This window comes from Equus caballus, chromosome 14 (assembly GCF_041296265.1).
Source record: "Equus caballus isolate H_3958 breed thoroughbred chromosome 14, TB-T2T, whole genome shotgun sequence".
Lineage (NCBI taxonomy): Eukaryota > Metazoa > Chordata > Mammalia > Perissodactyla > Equidae > Equus > Equus caballus.
Genome location: NC_091697.1, coordinates 18113868 through 18126291, shown reverse-complemented (window position 1 = coordinate 18126291; position 12424 = coordinate 18113868). Strand labels below are relative to the sequence as shown.

At 50.1% G+C, this 12424-nt stretch overlaps 1 protein-coding gene across 2 annotated transcripts in view; it reads right to left on the bottom strand.

Moving 5' to 3' along the window:
* Nucleotides 1-1662: 1662 nt before the first annotated feature.
* The window catches only part of RASGEF1C (RasGEF domain family member 1C), an 84112-nt gene continuing 73350 nt past the window's right edge, over nt 1663-12424 (bottom strand). For both annotated transcript variants that reach the window (XM_023617011.2, XM_070233705.1), the window contains 2 exons: nt 7153-7225; nt 1663-6746 (listed from right to left, as the gene is read on the bottom strand). In XM_023617011.2, the coding sequence (XP_023472779.1) occupies nt 6722-6746; nt 7153-7225 (98 nt within the window). In that variant the 3' untranslated portion in view covers nt 1663-6721. The remainder of the gene's footprint in view (nt 6747-7152; nt 7226-12424) is intronic.

Sequence of the window (12424 nt, the reverse complement as noted above, 5' to 3'; positions counted from 1 at the left end):
CACTCCCATTGGAGTGTATCAGTCTACACTCCAAGCAGCAATGTTGGAGTGCAAGCCCACACAATGTTACAAACTGTTTTTCTGTCAAGCTAAGAGGTAAAAGCAGTGCGCCAATGTGGTCTTCTGAGTGAGACTGAGCATTTCTATCACCCATGAGCATCTTTTCAAAATTTTGAGTCATTTGCAATTCCTCTTCTGTCAACAGTTGTAATCTCTTGCCCATCCTTCTGTTGGATAGGCCATCTTCCCATTTCCTTTTGAATCATCTCAGTCAGACTTTCACCCCCGACGTTTCCCTGGAACGCCTCCTGTTGAGGCCACTGTTGACGTCTGTGTTGACAACCCACAGGTCAGCAATTGGCTCTTGTCTTATTTGACTTCTCAGCAGCACTTGACACAGCTGACGGGCCCCTCCTTCTTGGATCTTTCTTTATCAGCTTCTGTCTCTTCCTTGATTTTCCTCTTAACTTCTAGAAACTCCTTTTCAATGTCCTTTGATGCATCTGCCTTATTTCCTCAACCTCTAAACATTCGAATGCCCCAAGGCTCAGTTATCTTCTCTTGGTACCCTACTCCACAGATGCTTTATCCAGGCCCCTGGCTGTGTAAGCAACCTGCACATGGAAACCGTCCAGAGTTACGTATCCAGGCCTGATCTCCCCTGTGAACCCTGGAATCCTGTCATTCCGATCCATTCTCAGTGTCTTCACTGGGCTGTCTAATGGATATCTCAAACTGAACATGCTCCAAATCAAATTCCTGATTTTCCTTTCCACTCTTGCTCCTTTCCCAATCTTCCCACATCTCAGTAAATGGCAACTCCATTCCTCCATTCACTGAGGCCCAAAAACCTTGGAGTCAGCCTTGACCCCTCACTTTCTCTCACATTTGACTTCCACCTCATCAGCAAACCCTATTGCCTTTACCTTCGAAATATGTCCCCTATCCGGCCCCCTTTGCCCCCTCCACTGTGGCCCAGCCTGCCTCTTCTCTCACCAGCTTCATGTCAGCAGCTCCTAGTAGGGTCTCCTTGCTAAGTGCCTTGGTGTGTGAGATTCAGTGAGTAACTGAGAGACAGATTTAGACAGAGAGGCTGTACATGCTAGCATTAAGCCATGTTGATTTAGACTGTGCTCTGCATTGCTGTATGTTATTTATGTTCCAATCCAAAAGGGTAAATAATTATTAAAGTAAGTAGAGTGTAATTGTCCACAAAAGCAATAGGAGTAAAGAAATTTATTGGAGAGCTTTCTGCATCGCTTGGCTACACTGATCTTAGTGTTGTACTTAGCCGCTCGCTGTCAGCCCATCCTGTGTGCTAGCGCAGGCCAGGAGAACGCACCAGTCTCCCCTCTGGGCTCCAAGAAGGAGTTAAGGCTCGGCTCCTCCCCAGCTGGGAGCCTCTGACTGAGCTCTCCAGGCTCTGGCCTGGGCTGGGAGCAAAATCCACAGGAATAGGAATAAAGTAATCACTGGTTACTTCTCCATTATGCAAATATTGTGCTAACAGATTTCTTCTTTAGGATAGATTACAAAAGTAGAACTATTGAGGTAAAAGACATCAAAGAGATCCTTCTAAAACGGACCATGTTACTCCCTGTATTAGTCTGGATTCTCCAGAGAAACCAATAGGAGACATGACAGAAGATAGACAGACAGATAGACAGATGATAGAGATTTATTATAAGAAGTTGGCTCACATGATTATGGGGGATGAGAAGTCCCACGATCTGCTCTGTGCAAGCCGGAGAGCCAGGAGAGCCAATGGTGCAGAGTCTAATCCAGATTCAGGAGAGGCACAATGTCCCAGTTTGGAAACAGGCAGAGACAGCATGAATTCTGTTACTCCACTTTTTGTTCTATTCGTGCCTCCGACTGATGGGCTGAGGCCCGCCCACGTTGAGGAGAGCTATCCGCTTTACTGAGTCCACTGATTGATTCGAACGTCAGTCTCACCCAGAACCACCCTACAGACACACCCAGAACAATGTTTAACCAAATATCTGGGCCCCCTGGCTCAGTCAAGTTGACACATAAAATTAACTACCCATCCACCCCTGAAACTCTTCAGGGGCCCCCAGACCCTTCAAGGTCAGCTTCAAGCTGCTGGGTCTGCCCCGTGGGGTCCCTCACCATCTGGCCTCTGCTGGCCTTTCCCGCCCCTGCTTTCTGCCCCACACACCGCTATCTGTCTCCTCCGTCTTTGTTGAAGTATTCTCTCAGCTTGCGCACGTGGGGACGGTCTGTTGGTCAACATGAGGGTTCTAGCTTATTGCCTCAGGTCTGCTCATTCCCAGTTAATCTTTCCACCTCTCTGTTCCTACCTGGAGGCCCAGGTGGGATGCCAGAGGAGAATGGCGTCAGGCAGCCGCTCAGCCCTTGGGCAAGGGCCTGATTGTGGCTGAGAGGCCTCTCGTGCTTGTATTTCCAGGTGTCCCTGTGGGACGTCTCTCGGCCCAGGGCCCCAGGCCCCCACCTAAGTCCTGAGAACTGAAAGTGAAGCCGTTTTCACTGAAGACGCTGTGCAGCTGGACCTGCGCCTCACAGCACGGGTGCCGTGACAAAGGATGACACCATGGGACGTGAGCCTGCTCCCTTCTGCTGCTGGGGACGACGCATGACTGCCCGGCAGGGCCCACGGAAGGGAGTGGGGAGCTAGGGGGAGTGGGAGCTTTGTCTTAAACACAATGACACATCAGGGGGTATTGGGGGCTCAGGGACCCAGAAAAGAGGAGGGGCAGGAGCGGAGGACAGACCTGTGTCACTGTGTCTGTGCTTGCGGGAGACCTGGCGGCCTGTCGGAGCCCCCTTGGCTCCTCCGCACCCTCAGGAGCAGAGCTCTGGAGCCCACGGACCCTCGTAGGGGCAGGCCCGTCCCTGTGAGCTGGGTGTCCTCGGGCCATGGCTTTGCCTTTCTGAACTCCTGCTTCGTCACTTGCCCAGTGGACAGTGAGAGCACCTCCCTCGTGGGGTTTGTTAGGCTGTGTGTGGTGCCAGGCCTGGAGCTTGGCGCCGGCGAGGGAAGTGTTTGCATTTCGGTGCAGTGGAGCCCCAGCTGAGGGACACCCGGCCGCAGCTCTTGACTGAGGGACGGCTCCTCGCCCCGCGACCCACCGGCGGGCTGTATCGGTGCAGTTAGAGACCGGGGAGGGCGCCCCGCCCTCAAGAACCTCATATGCACCCTGCAGTGTGAGGGACGCAGTGGCCTGAGGTCTGGGGGGGGGGGAGGTGGTCTGTGGTGTCCCCTGGGGTTACCTGGAGTCCTGCCCTGGAGGGACAGACAGGTTCTGCAGAGGCCTGGTGTGGCTGGGGTACAGGGCTGAGTCGCTGGTCGTGAGAGGGATGCCCTCGCTCAGGGAGCTTGGCGGGGTGGGGGCTGGTGGGAGTGTGGCTCCAGTGATGGGCGATGTGGGGCTTTGGTTTCAGAGGAGGTGCGGAGCACCCGTGTGAGAACAGGCCGATTCTGAACCCCAGCCAGGCCCAGGGGCCTCTGAGGCAAAGCCGTCAAGGACGTCCTCCTGTCCCCCACCCGCGCTGTTCCCTCTCTGCAGGGCTGGGGAAAAGCACTAGGAGAGACCCCGGCCCCGCCCTCTCCCTGGCCTCCTGGGCGCAGTGGGGATGCTGGCTGTCCCCATGCCTGGTGTCTGGCACCCAGATGCCTGCCTCATGGCTGAGCTGGGTGGCTTCAAACCCTGTGCTGTGGGTCGGGGGTCTGCGTCACCAGCGCTGTTCTGGGCCTCACAGGCATTAGTCTTGGGCACCACCAGTGCTGCTGACAACTGCCCCACAGGCGTGGGACCCACCTTCGGAGTCCCTGTGGGCCATCTGACTTGGCCATAGGGACTGAGACCAGGAGAGCAAGAGGACAAAGGGACCTTTGCAGGGAAGGACCACGAGTCCTGGATGTGGCTAAGGAACCGTCTGTGCGGCTGTGAGCTGAGCACCGTCCCTCTCTGGGCTCTGAGGCTGCACCTGGAGAAGTGGTACCATGATCCCCACCTGGGGGGCTGCTGGGTGGGTCGTCTGAGAGAAGCCCCACTTCTGGCCGCACAAGGTCTGCCACCCAGCGGCTGCTCAGGGAGGTGGAGACAGGGTTCAAGGGCCCCTTGGATGAACCGGAGACACAAACACACTCAGCCCGAGCCCCCTTGGCCCTGCGTCCTCTGTGAGGCTGGCCATGGGCTGTCTCCTTCTCTCTTGCCCTGAACCCTCTTCCAACTTGGGGTGAGCCCAGACCTCACCTTGACATCTCCCCTGACACCCATTCTGCACTGGGTCACCCAGAGTGGGCAGGCTGGAGGGGGCAGGCGTGGAGGAGGGGCCGCATGTTAGGAATCCCACTCCAGAAGACAGGCCTTAAACCTGAGGCTGCTGCTCTGACGAGATCGACAAGGTGGGAATAGCATGCCAGGTGGTGGGAACAGCATGTGCAAGGCCACAGAACAGGAAACAATGTTTCCTTTGCATTGGGGCTGCAGGCCCAGCAGCAATAGGGCTGTAGCCCTGCCCTGTTAGCACTGACAAGCTTGACCTGCCTCCTGGTCTAACCACTGGAGTTTCAATGGTAGGCCCTGAACTGCTTTCTCCAACACCCTTCCCTCATGTTCCCCGCAGCCTGGGAGGAGGCAGCTGCAATCTCCTGGCAGGAGATGCAGAGGGCTGAGCTGGGCCTCGGCTGCTGGGGGCACGGCTGCGAAGAGGCATCTGGGGGCTGGCCTTGGAGAAAGAGCTGGAGCCTGGGCCTGGGTGAGGGATCACATGAGGAGGGGAGGGCACCGTGGCCAGCTGCCCCCAGGTCCCTCAGCCTCAACGGATGCCTCCCCAAGCTGAGCATCCTGGGGTTCCCTCACAGGCGCCTGTACCAAGTTGCTCAGGGATAAGGAGCTGGAGCCAGGCGACTGGCAAGGCCTGGGCCCTTGGGTGGCCTGGGAGGCCCCTCCAGAGTGTCCTGTTTCCCCAAGGCTGGGTGGGAGACAACCTCCTCTGTGGGAGCTGGGCCCCGGGCAGGCCTCCCAGAGCTCCATGGGCATCGGACCTGGACCTGCCATCATGCGTCTCTGAGGCTGGCCTGACTCCTTCACACCACATGCCCCTGCTCCTGACAGGCAGCGCTCAGTGTGACTGGGAGGCAGGGACAGTCCCTGCTGACGTTTGCAGAGGGTCCTGTCTAATGTTGCCCCAGGGGATGCCAGGCACCAAGGGAGCATGTTAAGTAGGGAGGAAGGGATGAGGAGACACCTAGCCAGCTCCTGGGACCCTCCGGGCCCCTGCTGGGATCTGAGTATGGTGTGAGGTGGGTGGAAGCCTGAGCTCAGTGGCAGCCCGGCCCCCGCCCTGCCACCTGCTCCCTGCACCACTCACCCTCTCTCTGGGGGCTCAGATGGGAAGGGGGGAAGCTCTTGGGGCTTGACCCTAACATGCAGCGGTCCCACACCTCTGCCAGGCTGCCAGGCTCTTCCGGGGCCTGGCCGAGGTCCCGGCTCGGTTCACCAGGCAGAATTCCCTGCGTCAGCGGAGGCGCCTGAGGTGCTGAGTGCCTATGCTGAAGCCATGGCACCAGGACAGGCAAGTCTGGTACCTAGCGGGCCCAGCCCCTGAGCGGCCTGACGTGGCCAGCACCTGGCCAGGGTGGGTCAGTGTCCCCCAACATACCCTGCTGTGCCCGGCAGGGCCTGACCTGCGTGACACATCACCCTCCCTGACTTCCTGGCTGGGTGACCTGGTCACATGCCGGGTGGGGGCTCAGCAGCTCCATGACCACTGCTTCCAGGCACAGAAGCTTGACTCGGTGTGTGAGGGGCTGGGGGGGGCCCATGAGAGGAGCCTCCCCTCCCACTCCCCAAGAAGAGAGGCATCTGGCCGCACAGGCTGTCAGTATCCATTCGCCAGGTCCTGTCAGCACAACGTAGGGTCTGTGGGGAGGGAATGGCCACCACGTCCCCCTCCTGACCCCTGGGAAACTGAGCGTGGAAACTGCCTGCCTCCTGGCGGAAGCTCACCTCACGCCCATGGGTGAGAGACACGGTGTGGACGTGGACATGCAGGGTGTACTCATGTGTGTTTATACCGGCTCTGAAGTTTACAATGTACTGTACGTGTTGTCAGCTCTGTGACTCAGATTTGTCCGGTGACCTGCATCAGATCTGTCACCAAAAAGCCATCCCCTGATACCAGCAGGATCCAGAAAGGGGGTGCACATGGCTTCAGAAAACAGCCATGGCGAGGGGCAGGGTAGGGTCCATCCTAGAATGGCAGGGGCCCTGGGGGCTCTGGTCCCTTTCACATCACTGTGATGCCTGCTGGAGAGGTGGGGGCTCCCAGGCCACCTGGAAACAGACTGGGTGTCGGCCTCTGTGGCACATGTCACCCAGTGACATCAAGACTGCCGTCGTCCAACACTTTGGGGCCGTGCTGTGTCCTTGCCAAGGATGGACAAACTGACCAGCAATGTGACCTGCTGTCACATTGTCCTGAAGGCAGGGCCCCCATGGCAGGTGCCATCCACACGTCTGGAGGCCCAGGCCCTGCCAGGGCTGAGGTTCCACAAAAGGAAAAAGGTCTCCTGTGCCACGTGGTCGCTGTGGTGGCGCCAGGCCACAGGTTCACGGTTTGCGAAGCAGTGAGGCACCAACACCCCTGCCTTGCGCTGGGCCGGCTGAGGCAGGGCTGCAGAAGCCTGCTGCTGACTTCCTCTGCTCCTCCTCCTGCAGCTCAGCGCTTCTCACGTCTTCCCCAAAATAGAAGACCTGCCGATTGAAAGGTGCCGAGGGTGGGGAGAGCCTGCCGCGGCCAGGCCATACTGCCCTCCAGCACCGGCCTCCCGCCCTGGGTGCTGTGCAATCCTCCGGGCTCGGTCCTCAAGGCCCACTGCTGTGGATCGTTTCCCACCTCTGCTTGGCTTGGGTTAACAGGCCCAACAAGCAGGAGATGGCGTGAGTCTCACATTATGGTGTGAGAACAGGGACTAGGGGTTTCTGGCCCTGGGACACGTCTTGACCGCCCGCAGGGGCAGCCTGTGGTCCTAGCCTCCTCTCCTACCCCAGCCCTTGAGTTCTGCCCCCACTCCTAAGACCCTGGCCTGACCTGCCCGCCTCCCGTGGGCTGAGACGCAGGCATTGCGGCCACCCAGCCCGGCGCGGCGCACAGGCTCACCTTAGAGACTTCCACCTCTCTCTTTCTGTTTGGTTCTCTGGGCTCTCGCTTTCATAAGAAGCCAGATAAAGACCTAGTCAGAAAATGAAGTAAAATTAGGCAATTGTGGTTGATGATGATAATCTATTTTATACAGAGTCTGAATTGCTTTAAGTTTTTACATCAAACTTGTTGCTGGGAGGTAATTGTAGGTTCACGTGCAGTTGTAAGATACACAGAGCCATCAGTGTACCCCTTACCCGCTTTCTCCCAATGGCAACCCCTTGGAAAACTACAGGACAGGCTCAGCACCAGGATATTGACGCGGATACTGTCCAGATGCAGACATCTCATCACCATGAGGATCCCTTATGTAGCCTTTCATGGCCCCACCACTTTCCTCCCATCTCCACCCCTTTCTGATCCCCTGGCAACTACTAATCAGTTCTCTATGTCTGTATTTGGTCATTTCAGGAATATGATATTCATAAATGGAATCGTACAATATGTAACCTTTTGGGGTTGGCTCTTTCCACTCAGTGTAATTTTCTGGAGGGTTGTCCATGCTGTAGGGTATACCAGGACTTCATGCCTGTTTGGTGCTGAATAGTATTCTATGGTGTGGATATACTACAGTTGGTTTACTGTTCACCCACTAAAGGACATCTGGGCTGTTTCAGTGTTCGGTTGTAACATGCTAAGCTGCTATCAGTGTTGGTGTATGGGTTTCTGTGTGAACGTAAGTATTCATTTCTCTGGAATAAATAAAAGCCCAAGAGTACAACTGCTGTCGTATAGGAGCTGCATAGTTTTTTTTGTTTGTTTATTTATTTATTTTTAAAGATTTAATTTTTCCTTTTTCTCCCAAAGCCCCCCGGTATATAGTTGTGTATTTTTAGTTGTGGGTCCTTCTAGTTGTGGCATGTGGGACACCACCTAGCATGGCTTGATGAGCAGTGCCATGTCCGCGCCCAGGATTCGAACTGGCGAAATCCTGGGCTGCCGAAGCTGAGCACGTGAACTTAACCACTCAGCCACGGGGCCGGCCCCACTGCCTACGTAGTTTTATAAGAATTCCTGAAGTTCTACATCCTGAAGGTTTTCTCTTGCTTTTTTTCCTAAAGTTTTATAGTTGTACATTTTCTATTTGAGTCTGTGATCCATTTTGAGTTAATTTTTGTGTAAGGCTTAGGATGAGGTTCATTTTTTGGTTTATGGATGTCCAAACGCCCCAGCACCACTTGTCGCGAAGGCCATCACTCCTCCACTCACTTGCTTCCGCACCTTTGTCAAAAATCACTGGGCGCATTTGTGCAGGTCTACTCCTGGGTCTGTTGTTCTGGCTCATTGACCCGTGTGCCTGTCTTGTCAAGACCACGCTCTCCTGATTCCTGTAGCCATATAACAGCAGCTTTCATATGGGGTAGAGTGATTCTTCCCAGTTTATTCTTCTTTTTCAAAATTGTTTCAGCTATTCTAATTCCTTTGTCTTTCCATACAAATTTTAGAATAATCTTGTCTATATCCGTAAAAAATCCTGCTGGAATTTTGATAGGAATTGCATTAAACCTGTACTTAACTTTGGGGAGGAGAATTGATATGTTTGCCATGTAGAGTCTCCCAATTCATGAACGTTCCGTCTCTTCATTTGTTGAGCTCCTTGATGTCTTTCATTAGCATTGTGTAGTTTTTAGCATGTCAATCTGGTCCACGTGTCGCTAGATTTACACTTAAGTATTTCATTTTTTGAGCAATCATAAATGGTACTGTATTTTTAATTTCGGTGTCCACATATTCATTGTTAATATATAGAAACACAATAGATTTTTGCCTGTTTATCTTACATTCTGTGACTTTTGCTGAACTCAGTTCTAGGAGTTTTTGTAGATTCTTTGGGATTTTTTTACATCTTCTGCAAATAGGGACAGTGTTAATTCTTCATCTCTGATCTGTATGTCTTTATTTCTTTTTCTTGCCTTTTGCACGCACTAGCTCTCCCATTACTGTGCTGAATAAGAGTGGTGAGGGTAGACATCCTGCCTCGCTCCCCATCTCAGGTGGAAAGCAGACAGTCTTTCGCCATTAAATATGATGTTAGCTGAAGGGGTTTTGTGGATACAATTTATCAAGTGGACAAATTCCTTCTATTTTTATGATTTCCTGAGAATTTTTCCCATGCATGGTTGTTGAAATTTGTCAAATGCTTTTTCTACACCGATTGATGTAATCAAATGATTTTTCTCATTTAACCTGTTAATTTGGTGGATTACATTGATTGCTTTTCAAATATCGAACAGGCTTGCATCTCTGCAATAAACCCACTTGGTCATGATGTATAATTATTTTTAATATATTGCCAGATTCTATTTGCTAATGTTTTGTTAGGGAATTTTTGCATCTATATTCATGAGGGATATTGATCTGTGTTTTCTTTTTTTATCCTATCTTTGTGTAGTTTTGGTATCAGGCTAATATTGGCTTCCTAAAATGAATTGGGAAGTTCCCACTGCTTCTATTTTTTGAAAGAGATTGTGCAGAATTTGTATTAATTCTTCTTTAAAAGTTTAATAGAATTCTCTAGTGTAACCATCTGGGCTTACAGATTTCATTTTTGGGTGTGCTTTTTTGTTTTTGTGAGGAAGGTTGTCTCTGAGCTAACATCTGCCCATCTTCCTCTATTTTATGTGGGATGATGCCACAGTGTGGCTTGACCAGTGGTGCTCGGTCTGTGCCCAGGATCCGAACCTGTGAACCCCGGGCTGCCGAAGCAGAGCACACGAACCTAACTGCTACACCACTGGGCTGGCCCTGTTTTTGAGTATTTTTAATAGTCAATTCCCATAATATTATAGGGCTATTCAAATTATCATTTGTGGTAATTTGTGTTGTTTGAGGAATTTGTCCATTTCATCTAACTTGTCAAATTTATGTGCATAGAATTGTTCATAGTATTTCCTTATTAGCCTTTTGACGTTGGCAGAGTCTGTAGTAACACCCCTTGTTTCATTCCTGATATTAGTAATTTCTGTCTTCTCTCTCTTTTTCTTTGTCAAGAGGTTCTTTGCTAGAGGATGGGAATTTTTTTGTTCTTTCCAAAGAACCAGCTTTTTGTTTAATTGATTTTCTTTATTGTTCTGTTCTCCCTTTCACTGATTTCTGCTCTCTGGTGCTTTTATTTCCTTCCTTCTGCTGCGTTGGGATTATTTCACTCCTCCTTTTCTAGGCTCTGAGATGGGAACTTAGATAACTGATTTGAGTATTTTCCTTTTTTCTGACATATGCATTCAGTGCTGTGAAATTTCTTTCCCTCAGCCCTTCTTTAGCTGCATCCCACAAATTTTGATTGTATTTTCATTTACTTCAGTTATTTCTTGATTTCCCTTGAGACTTCTTCTTTGACTCATGGATTATTTAGAAACATGTTGTTTAGATTCTCAGTGTTTGGAGATTTTCCTGTTGTCTTATTTAACTGATTTCTAGTTTGATTCCATTGTGATCAGAGAACACACTTTATGATTTCAATTACTTCAATTTTTTGCAGTTTATTTTATGTGGCTCAGGATATGGTCTATCTTGGTATATGTTCCATGGGCAGTTGAAAAAATGTGTCTTCTGTAAATGTGTAGTCGTGTGGAATGTTCTGTAACGTTGATTAGATCCTGTTGTTTGATGGTATGGTGAGTTCTTCGATGTTTTTGCTGATTTTCTGTTGAGTTGTACTATCAACTGTTGAGAGAGGGGCATTGAAGTCTCCAACTATATTGTGGATCTGTTTATTTCTCCTTTAAGTTCTATCAGTTTTTGCTACATAAATTTTGCAACTCTGTTTTTGGTGGATACCCATTTAGGATTGCTATGTCTTCTTGGGAGACTGACCCTTTTGTTATTGTATAATGTTTCTCTCTGTCTCTGTAAATTTTCTTCCCTCTGATATTAATATTGCCATTCCTCCTTTCCTTTGATTAATGTTTCCCCATCCTTTTAGTTTTTAACCTGGCTGTATTATTATATTTGAAATGAGTTTCTTGTAGACAGCATATTATTGGGTCATGGCTTTAATTTACTCTTCCAATCTCTGTCTTTTACTTGGTGTATTAGACCATTTACATTTAATATAATTATTGATAGGGCTTAAATCTGACATTTTGTTCATTTTTTTTTTGGTTTTTGTGTGTTCTCTCTTTGTTTTGTTTCTGTTTTATTTTTCCTCCTGGAGGTTGCCCAAACAGTTTTTAGAATTCAATTTTGACTTATCTCTACTAAACTCCTGAAGGATATTTTCACTGGATATAGAATTATGGGTTGATAGTTATTTTATTTCAGCATTCGAAAAGAGTGCCATTGCCTTCCAGCCACCATAGTTTCTGATGAGAAATCAGATGTCATTTGAATTGTTTTTCCCCTACAGGTAAAGTGTCATTTCTTTCTCAATGCTTTCAAGATCTGTTTCCTTTTCTTTGGTTTTCAGAAGTTTGACTACAATGTGTCTTGGTGTGGGTTTCTTTGGGTTTATTTTGTTTGGGATTCACCCAGCTTCTTGAATCTTCAGGTTTGTGTCTTTTCCAGATGTGAGAACTTTCCAGCCACTACTTCTTCTATTACTTTTTCAACCCTGCCTTCTTTGTCCCCCTCCTTCCTAGACTTTGATGATAGGGGTGTTAGATCTTTTGTTATAGCCCCACAGAGGCTCTTGAGGATCTGTTGTTCAGATTGTATGATTTCTATTGTTCTGTCTTCCAGCTCACTGATTCTTTCCTCTGTCCTCTCCATTCTGCTGTTGAGCTCATCTACTCAGTTTTTATTTCAGTTATTGTAGTTTTCAGTTCTAAAATTTCCATTTGGCTCTTCCTCATATCTTCTGTTTCTTTGCTGAGACTTTCTGTATTTTTATTTGCTTCAAGAAGCCTCAAGGCTGACTGGATTGCCAGGAGGGCCCTGCCAGGGGAGGCCTGGAGCTGAGGGCCCGGGGGCACTTCTGTCAGAGGCTGTGAGGCAGTCAGGGCTCAATACATCTGAGGTCTCTTTTGCTTTTCTCTGCTTTTTGGGGGTGGGGGGAGGGACAGGAGAAAGAGAGGGTCAAAATGAGAGGTGTTCCTCTCTTAGGGCGCTCCAGAAGGGCTAGGCTCTTATCTGTATGTTCACAGCAGAATTGCTGACTGGCACACATCAGACTCTCTAGAAATCCTGAGACTCAACGAGTGAATGAAATGCCCCTTTCTCTCTTCCCCTACACTCCCCCTGCCCCTCTCCTAAGGTGCCTTTGACACATCTTATTGCCCAAGTTCCATGAAGA